This window comes from Megascapheus bottae, chromosome 7, assembly GCF_031878675.1.
Source record: "Megascapheus bottae isolate mThoBot1 chromosome 7, mThoBot2.hap1, whole genome shotgun sequence".
NCBI classification, from domain to species: Eukaryota; Metazoa; Chordata; class Mammalia; order Rodentia; family Geomyidae; genus Megascapheus; species Megascapheus bottae.
Genome location: NC_143515.1, coordinates 32,401,840 through 32,418,182, shown reverse-complemented (window position 1 = coordinate 32,418,182; position 16,343 = coordinate 32,401,840). Strand labels below are relative to the sequence as shown.

The window sequence follows — 16,343 nt, the reverse complement described above, 5'->3', positions numbered from 1 at the left end:
TCTAAGATGAGAAGAAGAAAAGGCAAATGCATGATATGAGAGAAATCTACCACATTAGAGCCAAGAGCTCATGGTTATCCTGGGGACAAAGGCTATCCTGGGGCCTAGCCAGTGAAGCAAAGTAGCATAAAGTCCACCCTGAGAAAGGCCTCATCATTTAGGATCATTTATTTATTTATTCAGTACCCATTTAATTATTCAGGGCAGCAAGATGTGCTATAATACTTCAATTAATCACTAAACACACAGGGCTAGTATCACTGGTCCACTTGATTTGTGAGGTTCAGCTGTGGGCTGGGATCACATTAAATTCAAAGGTCGAGGCCTCCAATGGAGGCCTGAGTGTCTGAATTCCTCAGAGAATGCAAGTGCACCTAGATTTCCAACCTAAATTTCCCAACTGAGGATCTGGAGTTAATGGGTGGACAAGATCAAATATGTGAAGTAGACAAAACACTAAATGTGTCCTGTACTGCTCCTTCTTGCCTTGCTGGTTCCCACACCACTCGCCGCAAAGGACCAGCACAAGCAAAATCTGCTCCTAGTGTCTATTCCAGGAGAACCCCAGGGAGACAGGCATTTGCACAGGCACAGCAATGAGTCACTGCAGTCAAGCTGCAGGGCCCTGTGTTCCACTTCAGAGGCCACAAGAGGCACAGCTGGATGGGGAGTGGGCGATGGCGACTGAGAGGACAGGAAAGGAGAACCGAGTAGAAGGACACAGGGTGGAGGATCATTGTAGGAAGCTTACTAAATTTTGCTGAAAACCATTTCTTGAGCCCTTGGCTCGTGCCTGTATTCCTAGCTAGCGCAGAGGCTGCGGACTGAGGATTGCTCTTCAAAGACAGCCTATGCAGGAATGATCATTCCTGTGACATAATTTTGTGTGACACTTATTTCTAATTTACCATCAAAAAGCCAAAAGAAGAGCTCTGGCTGATATGGTTGAGACCTGGCTTTAAGCCAAAAAAGCTCAGAGGGAGTGCTCAGACCCTGAGTTCAAACCACAGGACTCACACAATAAAACAAAAAACTTTCCTGAAATATAATTCATCACACCATTTAGACGTACACTAGTCAGAGGCACAATAGTACATTTTCAGAATGAAACCAAATGTAGTCTATATTGCATTGTTTTTTACTCATACTTGAGGCCAATGCACAGTCACTTGATCCATATCTACTTCTACCATTATCCTCGGGTCCCAGCTTCCTGAGGATTATTAGAATGGTTCACCAGTACCTCCCTACTTTTACACACCTGAATGTGTATCATTTTTCCTACTAGTCATTTTCACAAAGACGTTACAATTGAATAAATTGATTTTAAAACGTTGAATTTTGGAGAAGATGGCAGATGGATAACTGACCCAACTAAGTCCCCTGAGGAAGCAGAACTTGAGGGTCCCATCAAGCTTTTCACATCTAGACAGTCACTCCAACGTAGCTATTGTTTATACAGAGATTTATACCAAAGAAGAAAATTATAAACTGCTTGCATAAGAAGACAGAATTCGGTATCCACATACAGTGATTGTGCCAGCAGTCACAACAGCAGTGGCTGCAGTGGTGGTCATATCTGAGCCCTGGAGCTATCCACGTACCTCTAGGAGGAACGTAAACATCAGGGATGGAGCCCACAGGCCACCTGGCTACACTGGGACAGAGACAACTCATCATATAATGGACCGGAAGCTGTTCTTAGGAGAGGATCACAAGGGCTCAATAGCTATGTACGTATGATCATAGAACGTTCTCTAGGATCAAAATGAACTCTAAGAAATGGAATCAAGAGATTTTTTATTGTACTGTTTGCAATTCTTTCTTTTTTTCTTTCTTTTTTCTCCTTGGTATATTCTCTTTTGTCACTATTTTTTAAATGTATGTACCCTTTGTCTTTATATACGTTCATTTGATTTGGGGAGGAGAAGGGAAAGCAAAGGGACAAAGGCTAAACCATCAGCAGTGAGACTCACTAGCCACTGTTGGAAATGAACTATATAACCTGGCAGGGGCAGGGAAGAGGAAAGGGGAAAAACTGGGAGATAATGAGGGAGCAGATAATCCTGTTTAAAAGGCAATGTACTCATTAACTGATTTATCTGATTGTAACCCCTCTGTAAATCACCCTAACAGTAAAAATGTTTAAATTTCAAAAAAAAAGAGATGAAAAGAGGACCAGGACTTTGGCCTAGTGGTAGAGTGCTTGCCCAGCATGCACAAAGACCCAGGTTCGATTCCTCGGTACCACATACATGAAAAAAGGTGGAAGTGGTGCTGAGGCTCAAGTGGTAGAGCTCTAGCCTTGAGAAAGTCCAAGGACAGTGCTCAGGCCCTGAAATCAAGTCGAGGACTGGCAAAGAAAAAAAAAGAGAGATGAAAAGAAATGAACAAATGTATATATAACGGCACAAAAGAAACTGATCAGTACCTTTGACATTGTCAAGGTGGCAATGTTACAACAAACATTGACAATTATGAAAAACTTCCCTGATTCTAAAACTTCAATAAACATGAAAGTGAAAAGAAATCCCTAATATCATATTGGTTTGCAACTTACAATTGAGCACATTTATACTTCACATTAAATTATTAACAAATCTTTCCCGCCAACCAAATGAAAAGATTTCTGCTTCTAACTCTTGCAAGTCAGGAAGCTGAGATCAGAGGATTGGGGTTGGAAATCAGCTTGGGCATGAAAGCCCCTTGGGCTCTTATCTCTAGTTAATCACAAATGAGAGTTGCAGTTTCAGTAGAGGTCTGATCATGAACAAAAATGCTCATGGACCAGGTCTGGAGTTTGCCCTAGCAGTAGAGTGCTTCCCTAGCAAGCACAAAGACCCGGGTTTGATATCTTGGTACCACATACATAGAAAACGGGAGAAGTGGTGCTGTGGCTCAAGTGCTAGAGCTTCAGCCTTGAGAAAGCCCAAAGACAGTGCTAAGGCCCTGAGCTCAGTCTACAGGACTGGCTCATAAATAAATAAATAAATAAATACCATCACTCATGGATCCCCCATCCTTTAAACCAGCATTGGTGGAATGTCTCACATGACCAGGTATTGTAACTATAGTATCTAAGAGAGTAGATTTCATCAATACAGCACAGCCTTAGTTGGATCATACCCAATGGGAATTTGCTATTTGATTTTTTTTTTTTTGATCGAGGGGTTTGAACTCAGGCCTTGGGCATTGTCTCTGAGCCACAGTGCCATTCCAGTTTTCTGGTGTTGAATTGGAGATAACAGTCTCCTCGACTACGGTACCCAGGCTTCTTTGAAACTGTGATCCTCTGATCTCAGCCTCTTCAGTAGCTAGGATTACAGACATGAGCCACCAGCACCTGGCTCTTTCGCTACTTTCAAGACAAAATGTGGAATGCTGGTCTGTGATGTCCCACACATCATGTCGCACATGAACATCCCAAATGAACATCCTATGACTCCATCTTCTTAAAACAGACAATCACTAAGCCATTGGTTTGATTTCTGGAGCTCTTGATGGGAAATGGATGGTTGATACTGCCTTTGTACAACTATTTAAAGAGAATAAAAATATACACAAGAATGAAAACAAAGATTGTTTCTATAATAAATGTGTCTTGTGTATATGCCTCTACAGTAGCTGTGGACTCTGCTAACAATCTGAACAGATGGCCTACTCATATGCTGTCTACCCAATACAGAAAACATGCAGAGACTTGGGGAATATCACAGAAGCTGGGCTGGAGATGTAGGCTCGTGAGGGCAAGCCTCATGAGGTTGAGCCAGTTATTACCATGGACAGTACTGATTTACCTAGGCAGGAGTAAAGTCATCTTGACATAGAAATAATCATCACAATTGTAGAAAGGTAACGCTAGTTGGTTTTCTGTGCAATGTTTCTCAGCAACTATAAGTACACAAACCAATAGATTACTATGTAGAGTTTGCAATAGGAGCCTTGCTCCAGAATATGCTTGATAGTTTCATGTTAAGTAAAACCAGTTAATTTCAACTAGAATGACATCCTTTTTATCTTGGACTCCATATTCATTCCTTTTCTTCTGACACAAATTGTGGGGACTGGTCTGGCTATCACTGGAAGAAGCACAGAAATGGTGAGATAAAGGGTAAGCCAATTTAGCAGTGACACGGACTAGACACTATGTTGGAAATGAACGATATAACTTCAAGTGGGGAGAAGGCAAACCCGGGGGAGAATGAGGGAGGCGGTAACATTGTTCAAAAGGAAATGTACTCGTTACCTGACTTAAGTAACTGTACCCCCTATGTATATCATCTTTACAATAAAAGCCTTTTAAGTCAGACAGAAGTCTGCCTTCCTCTGTGTATTCCATTTCTTTAGTATTTGCTTCTAATGGGCAGAGACTACTTTTCAAAGTATCAGGGCTATGCAAAAAAGAGACCTGTATCTCTAGGAGTTGACATCTATGAGTATGAGAATGCACAACTCGTGGTGTACTAGGGGCTCATGCCTGTAATCATAGCTACTCAGGAAGACCACAGTTCAAAGCCATCCCAGTTAAGAAAGTCTGTGACAAGACTCTTATGTACAGTTAAGCCACGAGCCAGAAGTGGTACTATGGCTTAAGCAATAGAGCACAGCCTTGATCAAAAAAGCTCAAGGCACAGAATCCAGAAAAAAAAATAAACTATAAAAGAATTGGTGGGGGGGGAAACCACACGGGTGGGGGGTGGGGAGGAGGGTAATGGGTACCAAGACATGTGAAAGGGTATCAATGTATGTGAATTAATGCACCTTCTATCTGGCAAATATCATGTAAAATTTTTATTAATTACAATAAAAAATTAAAAAAAAGAATTGCTGGGTGGGGCCTGGAGTTTGGCCTATGGTAGAGTGCTTGCCTAGCATGCACGAAGACCTGGGTTTGATTCCTCGGTACCACATATGTAGAAAAGACAGAACTGGTGCTGTGGCTCAAGTGGTAGAGCTCTAGCCTTGAGAAAGCTCAGGCCCTGACTTCAAGCCCCAGGACTGGCCAAAAAAAAAGTCCTTGTGAGATTCTTATCTCCAATCAGCCATTCAAAAACTACAAGTAGACTGGAATGTGGCTTAGTGGTACAGTGCTTGCCACACATGCATGAAACCCTGAGTTGGATTCCTCAGTACCATATAAACAGAAATAGCCAAAAGGGGTGCTGTGGCTCAAGTGATAGAGTGCTAGCTTTAAGCAAAAGAAGCCCATGGATGGTGCCCAGACCCTGAGTTCAAGCGAAAGAACTGGCAAAAAAAAAAAAAGGATTGCTGGGAAAAGATCTTCCTTTTCAAGCCATATATCAAAGTCCTCATATCCAATATACGCAAAGAGCTTAAGAAACCAACCCCTACCAAACCTTATAAAGCAATCACTTAATGGGCAAGGGAGCTAAGTAGAGATTTCTCAGAAGAGGTGAGAATGGCAAAGATACACTTGAGGAAATGCTCATCAACCCTGGCCATAAAGGAAACGCAAATTAAAACAACTCTGAAATTCCATCTCACCCCTGTCAGATTGTCCAACATTGTGAATTTGAACTGCAAATATTGTTGGAAATCTTGGGGGCAAAGTAACTCTTCTACATATTGGTGGGAATGTAAAGGAGTACAACCTCTCTGAACAGCAGTATGAGGTTCCTCAAAAAAACTAAACACAGACCGTTTTTATTGCTTCGCTATTCATAATAGGCAAGATATAGAGCAACTCAGATGCCCCACAATAGATGAGTGGATCCAAACTATGTGGTACCTATACACAATGGAATTTTACACAGCCATTAGGAAGAATAAAGTAATATCATCTGCAAGGAAATAGAACTAGAACAAATCATGTTAGGTGAGCTAAGCCAAACTCAGAGACACAAATCGTGCATGTTCTTTTGGATGTGCAAAAATGAGATCTAAAATGCATTGGGATATAAATTAGAAAGGATTCTAGATAATCACAAACATTGAGAACAAAAGAGGGCACCATTAGGAGAGAAACAAAAATGCAAAGCCCATGTGCCTCTTTTTATTCATATAAAATTCAGAAATGAACTCCAAAAGGTGGAGGGAAGAAACATCCTTTTTCCCCCTTTCTTTTGTTTAGTTTTTAATTTTTGATGATCTGTCTTCTTTACCTTATGTATGGTGTATTCAAGTATACCTCTTCAGAAGGGTTTGGGAGGTGTACAGAACTCAAGGGTAAAATGACAAAAACAGAGCAGTGGAGCCCACTGGACACCAACGAAAGTGAGCTACATAACTTGTGGATAGAGTCAAGAGGGACTGGGAGAGCATGAGGGAACGGAAGATACTGTATAAATGGAAATATACTTATTACCTGACTTGTGCAATTGCAATACCTCTGTATACCACCACTACAATAAGAATAAAGTAAATTAAGTTTTAAAATGAAATAAAAAAGAATGCAAAACCTAATAGGTTTTCCAAGAACCAGTTCCTAAGTGAACAAGAGAAATATAAAGAGGGATCCAAGTCCAACATGGCTAGAACAACCCAGAATAAGGATTTCAGGGGCAAGAAACTAGAAAGCAAGTGCCTTAGATGACATCATCCTCTACAAGGTATCATCAACACTACTCTTCAACCAGGTAAAAAGCTCTTTCATTCTGCTTCTACTATTTGAAAATTCAAATGGCTCAACTAAACGGTTTCAGAACAATGAAGTTTTCAATCTCAAAGTCCCTTTCCTTATCCCTCAAACATGTGAACTATATATGCAATATGGAATTATCATATAATATAGAAAGCAAAATAAGCAAATTAAAAATAACTATTAATGAACATTGGTGAGAAACACTGAGGTGATGTCCTCAATATAAGAACGTAGACGAAAGGGGATTTCCTGTCTGTCTTGCCGGACCTCAAGTCACCAAAGATCAAGCATTAAAGAGCTACTAGAGCTCTCCTGCCATTCTCTACCCAAACCCAGCTTCTGGTTCAGATTCTGATCTTGTGATTGGCTACTCCAGGCCTTTCAACTGCCTGAGTAATGACATCATTCTCCCACTGAACCTATCACTACTTGGTAGAATCTTGGGGTTTCCATGGCATCGTCCAGGCGTATATTTGGATCATCGCTAGTGACCAGTGTCCAGTGAGCTCCGTACTGGACACACTCTTGCTCTTTAGCTTCAGCTACGCACACATCCTCTAGTGTCATTCTTCATCCCTTGTTTCTCCAGTTGATATTACCCATTGTCTCAGTATGTCAGGTAAGAAGAAAAAGGGATTTAGAGTTTTCATTAGACTCCCCTGCTCCCTAAATTTAATAGTAGAATCAAAACAGCTTCAAGTATTGAATTAGAAATGTTGGGCTGTGATGTTTACTAGGTATATATGACTTAGCCACATGATTTACTTTGTGACAAAAATCTGTTGCTTTGTCTGCAACATGAAGAAAATGAATTGTTTATCTTGTGATAGCTTTGTTTTCCAGCACTGTATTTTTTTTGCCCGTCTTGGGCTTGAGCTCAGGGCTTGAGCACTGTCCTTGGACTTTCTCAAGGCTAGCAGTCTACCACTTGAGCCTCAGCACCACTTCCAGATTTTTGCTATGTATGTGGGGTACCGAGGAATCGATCCCAGGTCTTCATGCATGCTAGGCAAGCACTCTACTATTAGGCCAAACTCCCGGGCCTCCAGCACTGTATTTTTAATGACATTTATGAATGGAGAATGAAGCTACAGATTTCTTCAGAGAGTCAATTTTAAACAAACTAATGGAGAAGGAAACCTAGTCGTGTTGAAATCCCTATACCAAGATACTTCATTTGTAACAGTATCCTCTAAAAATTAGTTCCACTTTGGTATTTCAAATGTAGTAAAAATTTTTTAATTGGAGAATTTATTAACATTGATTTTTACATCATATTTTAAATGACAAGTTTAACCAACAAGTGTTCCAGGAGGGAATCTCTATTTACAATCACTGGGACTTAGTATTTAGAACTTAATCAAAACTAGGCTAAGGGATTGTATGTCATAGAAACATATTAATTTATGAAATAAAACATTATGTCTCTAGAGTCATAGGTTTTGATGTCTATATAGTTACGTTTATATCAAATGTAGTAAATTTAAGCATAGTGTGTGTTTCCATATTTCTGCTCAGACAAGGTAAAGAGAAAAACAGGAAGAGAGAGGGGATGACGGGACTAGAACGAGGCAGATGATCTAGAAGGAAAGGTTCACCAGGAACTAGAGGTGAAGAAAAGATGAAGAAGGTGATGAGAAATAAGACAGAGCCAAAGACATGAAGAGCATGGAGACATTCTCAAGAAAACAGCGGTGGTTTCAATAGAATGTTGAAGAGGATCAAACATTTTTAAATCCACACACAGAAAACCGAGGGCAATCTAACCAGAGCCAGGCAAAATGAAGTTAGTGTTAGCCACATTGATGGACCAAAAGCCAACTAAGGTTAAAACAGAGAATCATTAAAAGCAGTTTCTGAGATGTCACTTTTAGCTGGTTCCTGCTTTAGGTTTGTTATGTGTTTGTTTTTTTTCTCGTTGACTGTGAATACAGATGATGCTTTGAACGAGCCTTTTGTCAACCTGACTAACTTAGGGCCGGCACAGGTGCCAGCCACTCCTTTAGCTTTCTTTGTTTTAGCTAGGTTTTTCTTGAAGATATGAAATTTTAGGTCAGGCAAACCTTGAACCATGATCCTACCACCTAGGAAGGACTCTCTTGTACCTTGGGCCACAGTCATGATCTACTAACAGAGGGCTTATTTGATTGAGATGAGGTGTTCAGTAACCAGCCTAGATGGATCTCAAACCACTGTCCAGCAGACTGTTTCCCAAATAGGATTAGAGAAGGGAGCTACTGAGCCTTGACAGTTTGCAATGTAAACATTTTAGATATGTATTCCAAATTATTTTAAGGAATATTTCTTGAAAGGGATTACACAGAAGGTTCTGTAATATATTTCAACATTACTTTTCATTCTTATATTTAGACTTCATGGAAGTGTGTGTGTGTGTGTGTGTGTGTGTGTGTGTGTGTGTGTGTGTTTGTATGAATACCAAGATTTAAACTCCAAGCTTGACACTCTCTCTGAGCTTTTTAGCTTATAGGTAGAGCTCTACAACTCATCAGGTCTCCAATTCCAGGTTTTGATATTTAACCGTTAATAAGAGTCCTACAGACTTTATGGGAAGGACTGGCTTGAAATAATAATTTTCAAACCTCAAGCTCCAGTAGTTAGGATCACAGCCTTGAATCATGAGAGCTGAACATGCATTTTTTAATAAAGTATTCTAATTTGTATCAGAAGCAGGTTTCAACTAAAAGCTGTAAATAATGATGATAATGATAGAATTCTAAGTGTTTATTTTACATTTGTATCAATATTTTTCTCAGATTGGTTTTCAAACGTTTATATATATATATATATATTTTTACTGTTATATAAGGGTTACATGATATTTGCCAGATAGATGGTGCATTAATTCCCATTTCAAACGGTTTTTAAAGATTTTTTGATGCTGCTATTTATACTAAGTTGATTTAAATACCCAGCTAGAACAATTAATATCTTTACATTGAGGTATGATATTTAGAGAAATCATTTTGGTTTGTCTTTCTTTGTTCTGATTTTTTCTTTTCTACATTTGTGCTATATTGTCCAATCTGGTATTAATGACCTGACAAAAGTGATTGTCTGGGACTAGGAGTTTGGCCTACTGGTAGAGTGTTTCCCTCGCATGCACGAAAAAGCCAGGTTCGATTCTTTGGTACCACATACATTGGAAAAAAAAAACAACAAAGTCAGAAGTGGTCCTGAGGCTCAAGTGGTAGAGCTCTAACCTTGAGAAAGTCCAAGGACAGTGCCGAGGCCCTGAGCTCAAGCCCAGGACAGGCAAAAAAAAAAAGTGATTGTCTAACCACACTATCCCATGTGCTAGGGATACTAGGTCTCCTGCACATTCAAAAATATTGATCTATGTCAATTATGACCATGTATATGGCATGAGGGATGATTTAAAAAAAAAAACAAGTTACCTAACATCCAGGATATAGGGTCAGAAGACAATGATTAATCATTCTCAAAAAGCAACTGGAAATTGAATTGAGAGTGCCATTTATACTACCAAAATTATGAGATACTTAGAATAATTACAAAAGATAGGTGTAAGATGTACATGCTGAAAATTACCAAGCTTTGGTGAGAAAATCAAAGGAGCAGTCGAATAAATGAAGAGTTATCCATGTTCATGAAGAGGAAGATTCACTATTGTCAATCCAGGGAGAAGAATGAGAGATGAGCGATATAAGAACAGATTGGAGTGGTATGCCTTTAAGTGGAGAAAGAAAGCTTTCGCTAAGGAAATTCAACAGCTTCCACAAGCTGAGAAAGACCAGAAAATAGAAATTCTGAGCCTCTGAGCTCTGAGGCTCTAGTAGTAGAGCTCTGGCCTTGAGAAAGTCCAAGGACAGTGCTCAGGCCCTGAGCTCAAGAACAGGACTAGCAAAAACAAAGCGTGACTGCTTGAATATTTACATTTAATGCATTTTTCTGCTTCCACACACATTACACCTATACCAACTTCAGTTCAACTCCCAGAATACAAAACGCGCACACACACATGCACACGCACACACACACACGCACACACACACACGCACACATACACACACATATAATTCAAAACCACTTTCCATTTTATAAGAATAAAATCTGTATTTAAAAACAGCATGGGGGCTGGGAGTTTGGCCTAGTGGTAGAGTGCTTGCCTAGCATGCATGAAGATGCAGGATCAATTCCTTGGTATCACACACATAGAAAACAGCTAGAAGTGGTGCTGAGGCTCTAGTAGTAGAGCTCTGGCCTTGAGAAAGTCCAAGGACAGTGCTCAGGCCCTGAGCTCAAGAACAGGACTAGCAAAAACAAAGCGTGACTGCTTGAATATTTACATTTAATGCATTTTTCTGCTTCCACACACATTACACCTATACCAACTTCAGTTCAACTCCCAGAATACAAAACGCGCACACACACATGCACACGCACACACACACACACACGCGCACACACGCACACATACACACACATATAATTCAAAACCACTTTCTAATCCTGTGATGGTTTTTGTCTGAAATAGATGAGAAAATGTTTGTTTTCACAACATTGCATATGTAATAAGATCACTTTATTTATTGGTAAGTATACTATAATGAATATTTGACATACATCCAAATTAGCTTTAATGTCTTTCTATTTTGTTCCATATCAGTCATGTATAATATGTCACTTACATTCATTATTCAATATTATTACTGATATCATTGTTTTCAGCATGTATAATATATCATTGATGAGTGACTTGAAGTTCAGAACGTCTCAGTCTTCTTTTTTTTTTGCCAGTCCTGGGCTTGAGCTCAGGGCCTGAGCACTGTCCTTGGACTTTCTCAAGGCTAGAGCTCTACCACTTGAGCCTCAACACCACTTCTAGCTTTTTTCTGTGTATGTGGTACCAAGGAATCGAACCCGGGTCTTCATGCATGCTAGGCAAGCACTTCAACCACTAGGCCAAACTCCTGGCCCCTTCCTTTTCTTCTTTTGTGTGGGTCATGGGTTTTGACAAGGGCCTGGGAGAATCCCTCAGCTCTTCAGCTCAGAGCTACCATCCTACCCTAGAGCCAAGTCCCAGTTCCCGTTTTCTGGAGCTTAATTGGAAATAAGAGTCTCAGGTCTTTTTGTGCTCCAGCTGATTTTGAACCCTAATCCTCAGATCTCAGCCTCCTGAGTAGCTAGGATTACCGGAGTGAGCCACCCAACCCAGCAGAGGGTTTCAGGTTTCCTACAAAAAGTATATTGGGAACTCTGAGGTGGTCATTGTATTCTTTACTTATCTTCTGGTCTGTGTTTTAAGTAAGCACTAAAAATGGCCAGAGATTTCTATAAGGTTACACAATAACAAGAAAAATGCAAACTATTTTCTCAAGACCAACATCCACTGCCTTATAGGAAGTTCAAGTTCTCCTGATTTCTGGGCATTCTTCACCTGCTCACCCTTTGGAACACGGTGCTCATAGTAATTCAAAAGAAGTATTTGAGCCAATCAGGCTGGCCTCTGCCCCTAGGTTTCCTGCTCTTGAATGGGTGATCTAACAAGTACACTGAGGATACCTGAGATTCAAAAGGCTCACATGCTAGGACACAGTTAGGAGTGACTCAGGGAAAGTCAGGACAAGAAGGAGAAGCCTGCTTCTGCCTAGGAAACAGCACAGGAACCACTTGGTGTCTCCTGTTGAACCTCTTTGCCAAGTTCATCAGAAGAATGTGGGTGGCTATTGGAATGAGAGCATTCCCAGTCAGTCACAGCCAGCTTCCAATATGCTGTTCCTCCAAAACAGTGAGAGTTGGGCAACCTTATCCATTTTTTAACCACCCCTTGCTTCTTGCAGACAATTTCCAGCATCCATCTTTACTTGGAGCTGCAAACTCACTACAGCTTCCTCTTCCTGTGGAGAACGATGCCACTTCTCTAACAGGCAACAGCTGCAACATCTCCACAGTCTCCACCCCAGCCTTCACTTCAGCATGGCCACTGCCATCAACCTCTGGCACCTCTTTGCAGCCACTCACGGGTCTTTGCCAACATTCCAGCACACCCATGCTGTCAGGGGTTACTGGCCAGAGCCACATCTCCACTGCAGCCTCCTCCTGTGCCAGTGCTTTTGAATGGGAGTACACAGGACACAATAAAAAGTCCTCTGCACTGGGAGACTTCACATTGACTCTCATTGACCAGGGCACAGCAGTCCCTTCAATGACTATGACATCTCGATATGCGGATGCAAATGCCATAGTCCCTCTGTATCCATCGCTGTCTGCCAGCCTGGTTCAGGGGACGTTATCTCACATTCCACAACAAGAGAGTAGTAGCTTGTTACTTCCCTGCCAACGAAACAACCAAATTTACTACTATAACCAAAGCACAGTGGGCCCTCTATTATCTGGAGAACCTGGTCCCTGCCTGCAATCATATGGCTCTGTGTCCTATACAGGGAGCAGAGTCTTTGCTCCTCAGCCAGAAATCGTGATGATGCTCCAAGAGGTTCAGCCCGCAAATGTCCCACCACCAGTCTCCACTTCTGGAATCTACTACTCTGTGTCTGCTCAACACCACCCAGAAACCAATGTTCAAGGTAAGCACAGACAACAGAAAGGAACAGGATTAGCAGCACAAAAAGGAGGGGCTGACCTGCATCTGCATAGAGTCTCCACTACTCCACAAATATAGTCTAAATCCTCAGTCTCACCCACCACACTCACAAGGAGACCTCCAATTTCTGCCATGAGGCAGAGGGCCAAGGGTATGGCTCCAGTGGTGGAGCACTGACTGCTTCAAACCTCAGTGCTGCCACTAATTGCACTGGATAATTAAGTAAATACATAAGTGAGGAAATATGGCTGTGCTGCTCTTAGATGCCACCCAAAGCACACTCAGTGAGGCCATGGTCTACATTGTCCTCACAATCCATTCTCCCTAATTAATCCCCTTCTTGTTCGAGTTCTTTGCTTTCATTGGAAAATATGTCAAACATTAGTTTTGATAATAGCAGATAAACTTGCTTTACTGTGTGCAGAGAACCTGCCCAAAGGAAGCAGGTGAGAATATATATTTTGCATATTTCATGGGCAGGAATTCCACCCTGGAGCTGAGCACCACTGAATCATGCCTGTGGCCTAGCTAATCAGGAGCCTGAGAGCTGAGGAACAAACTTCAAAGTCAGCCTGCAAAGTGTTTTCAACATCTCATTGTCAGTTCCCAAATGCAGACAATAGATGCCTAAAAAAAGCGAGAATACATCAGGCCTAAGAAAAAGTCAAGCAGCAAAAGAAAAAAGGCTGAGTTCAAGTCCCAGAAGCATCCAGTGCATGATCACATTCTCTAGCTCTCTATTCTCCCCGTCTCTCCCTCACACACACATGCACATGCACACACACTCAACTCTCAGAAATGCACTCAAAACATGCTAAACCTGTCCTCCCCTCCCTGACTGCCCCTCACTTGCCGTTCTCTCAGATCAGGGTGAGAATCAACACCTATTTTACTTACAGGACACTGGCAATAATCGACAACTATATAAATAGATGACACTTTATAAAGCTGGGTTTTTTGTTGTTTGAACCCAGAGTCAAGAACACAGTAAGGAACTACTTTACTTCTGACCCATACATGATGTCCAAATCATTTCCTACTTTTAAAACTTCTTTCATTTTTATTTCACTGACAACAATTCTATAGAGGAAAAGGGAAAAGAAATAATGAAAATGAATTAGCACAAGTTTTACATAGAGTAGCTATCACGATCTTCCAACTCACGATCCTGTCCATGGTGCTTAAAACTAGCTGCTAGAAACACCTTGCTCAGTGATGACAATGCCCTTAAATCATTGGTGCATAAATGGAGCATCTTACTTACCAGGGACTGATTTCTGCTGTGATTTCTTTACATCAGTAGAAACTTCCCTGGCAATGCATACACTTTTCTAGAATCACAACTTTCTAGAATCATAAATTTTGCCAGTCACAAACTGCAGACAACCCAAGTCCTACAAGCATAAATGTTGAAGTCCTTGAGAGAAACATGTGTCACCTGACTTTGGAGACATTCCAATATCAATCCAGTAGTAAACATTCCTAGTACCTTGGTCTTGCCTCCAGCAAATCCAGACACAGAGAATAAGCATTAGGATGAAATTGAAAGCAAGGTTTGAAAGCCTCTGGTTGCCTTTGAGAAACTAACAGAAAGTCAGGATGCTCCACCTGACATTTAGCAGCTGCAGGTCGACATTAACCTTAGGGCCAAGAGAGAAGTCTACATGGAACAAGGCCAATTTGGATACTCTGAGTCTTGAGACAAATGGAATGGAATGTGACAGTGGGTAGCTAACAGATATCACTGTGATGGTCAAGACATTCATTTTAAACAGATTTTCACCTCCTTCACAGATTTTCAGCAATCCAATATTTCTACTATAACCCACATCAAAGATACAGACACCATCAATGAGATTCTGCTGCAGGAAAACTCTGTGGTCACCAAGTATTCCACTGATCAAGTGTCCAAGAACAAGCACGACACCTTGGAAAGTGTGGATGGAACTCCCGAGGCCAAAGGCCAGCAGCTGCAGCCACAGGGCCTGCTGAAGGAAGAGGAAACTGAGTGTAGCACCCCAGCCAGTGACAAGGCTTCCCTGAACACAGCCCAGACCCCAAAGCCTGCATCCAGCAGGGTGAGCAAAACAAAGAGCCATGGGCAGAATGAGCCCAAAAGGATCAGGGGAAGCAATCCCAAGAAATGTGAAGAAACCAAGCAGTCAGGGAACAAACTGAAAGCAGAAGAGAAGGCAAGCATTCCCAAGATGAAGCACAAGAGAAGCCACCCTGAGCTTAGCCAAGAGACCTTCAAAAGACCTCGAACCAACCTAGGCGTGCAGATGTGGGAGTCAGTGCAGGTTTTTCATGCCCTAGGAAAGAAGAATGAGAAGAAAACTGCAAGCAGCACACGAGACTCTGCCATGAAATCATGGCTGGATATTCCACATGAGGGTAAAGGCCCTAGAAACATTCAAGTCAAGAAGAGGGATAGGAGTGAAAGCCAGTGTCCATCCCCATCCCAGGATGAGCTGCCTCCCCCTGGCAAGGTCAAGTTGGTTCCTTTGCCTTTTCTAACCCCAGAGAAGCCTCAGGCTCGACCCGTTCCTCACAGGCCACAGTCTCTGGCCTCCAGGAGGCCCACTGTACCATACCCTGCACGGCCTCATCCTACCACGGCTCAACCTACCGCAGTCAGCCTGTCTCAACCAGCTTCTGCCAACACGAGTCTCAGAGGTTCCACCAAAGCATCTCAGCCAAGTGTAACCAATACATACACACAGGGATCGGCCAATGCTCCCCAGCCTAGTGTATCTCAGTCTGCTGTTGCTAGGCCTGAACCCCACTCAACCTCATCCAGCGCTTCTGTCCAGCACAAGCCTGTTTCCACTGCTGGGAACGAGTTCCGTTCACCGCCTAAGCCTCATAACCAGTACCTACTCCAAGATTTCAGCCGCCAACCAATTCCATGGAGGAAACCCGATATTCCTGGCCCTGTAGTATCAAATCCCATCACCAAGGAGCAAAGGCCAGAGCGTGAAGCCATGAAAAGGCGGGCCCAGCAAGAGCGTGAGAATGCTGCCCAATACACTGCTTTGGGGAAACTGCAGTTTTTTGTTCAGAGGCAAAGAGATATGGAAGTGTCTCACTACTATGGCTACACAGTGTAAGAGTTGCTGCGATTGTGGGTACCACATGTTTTCCCATACATATAAAAAT

At 41.8% G+C, this 16,343-nt stretch overlaps 1 protein-coding gene and 1 long non-coding RNA gene across 2 annotated transcripts in view; one reads left to right on the top strand and one right to left on the bottom strand.

Annotated features, from left to right (window-relative positions):
- Positions 1 to 16,343, bottom strand: part of LOC150060537 (uncharacterized) — a 491,819-nt gene that overhangs the window by 176,924 nt on the left and 298,552 nt on the right. The window lies entirely within an intron of this gene.
- Positions 678 to 16,294, top strand: LOC150060549 (uncharacterized protein C2orf78-like). Its single transcript, XM_090336249.1, is given in 5 exon segments — positions 678 to 738; positions 7,138 to 7,164; positions 7,167 to 7,220; positions 12,424 to 13,160; positions 14,960 to 16,294. Coding segments are annotated over 5 exon segments (2,214 nt in total).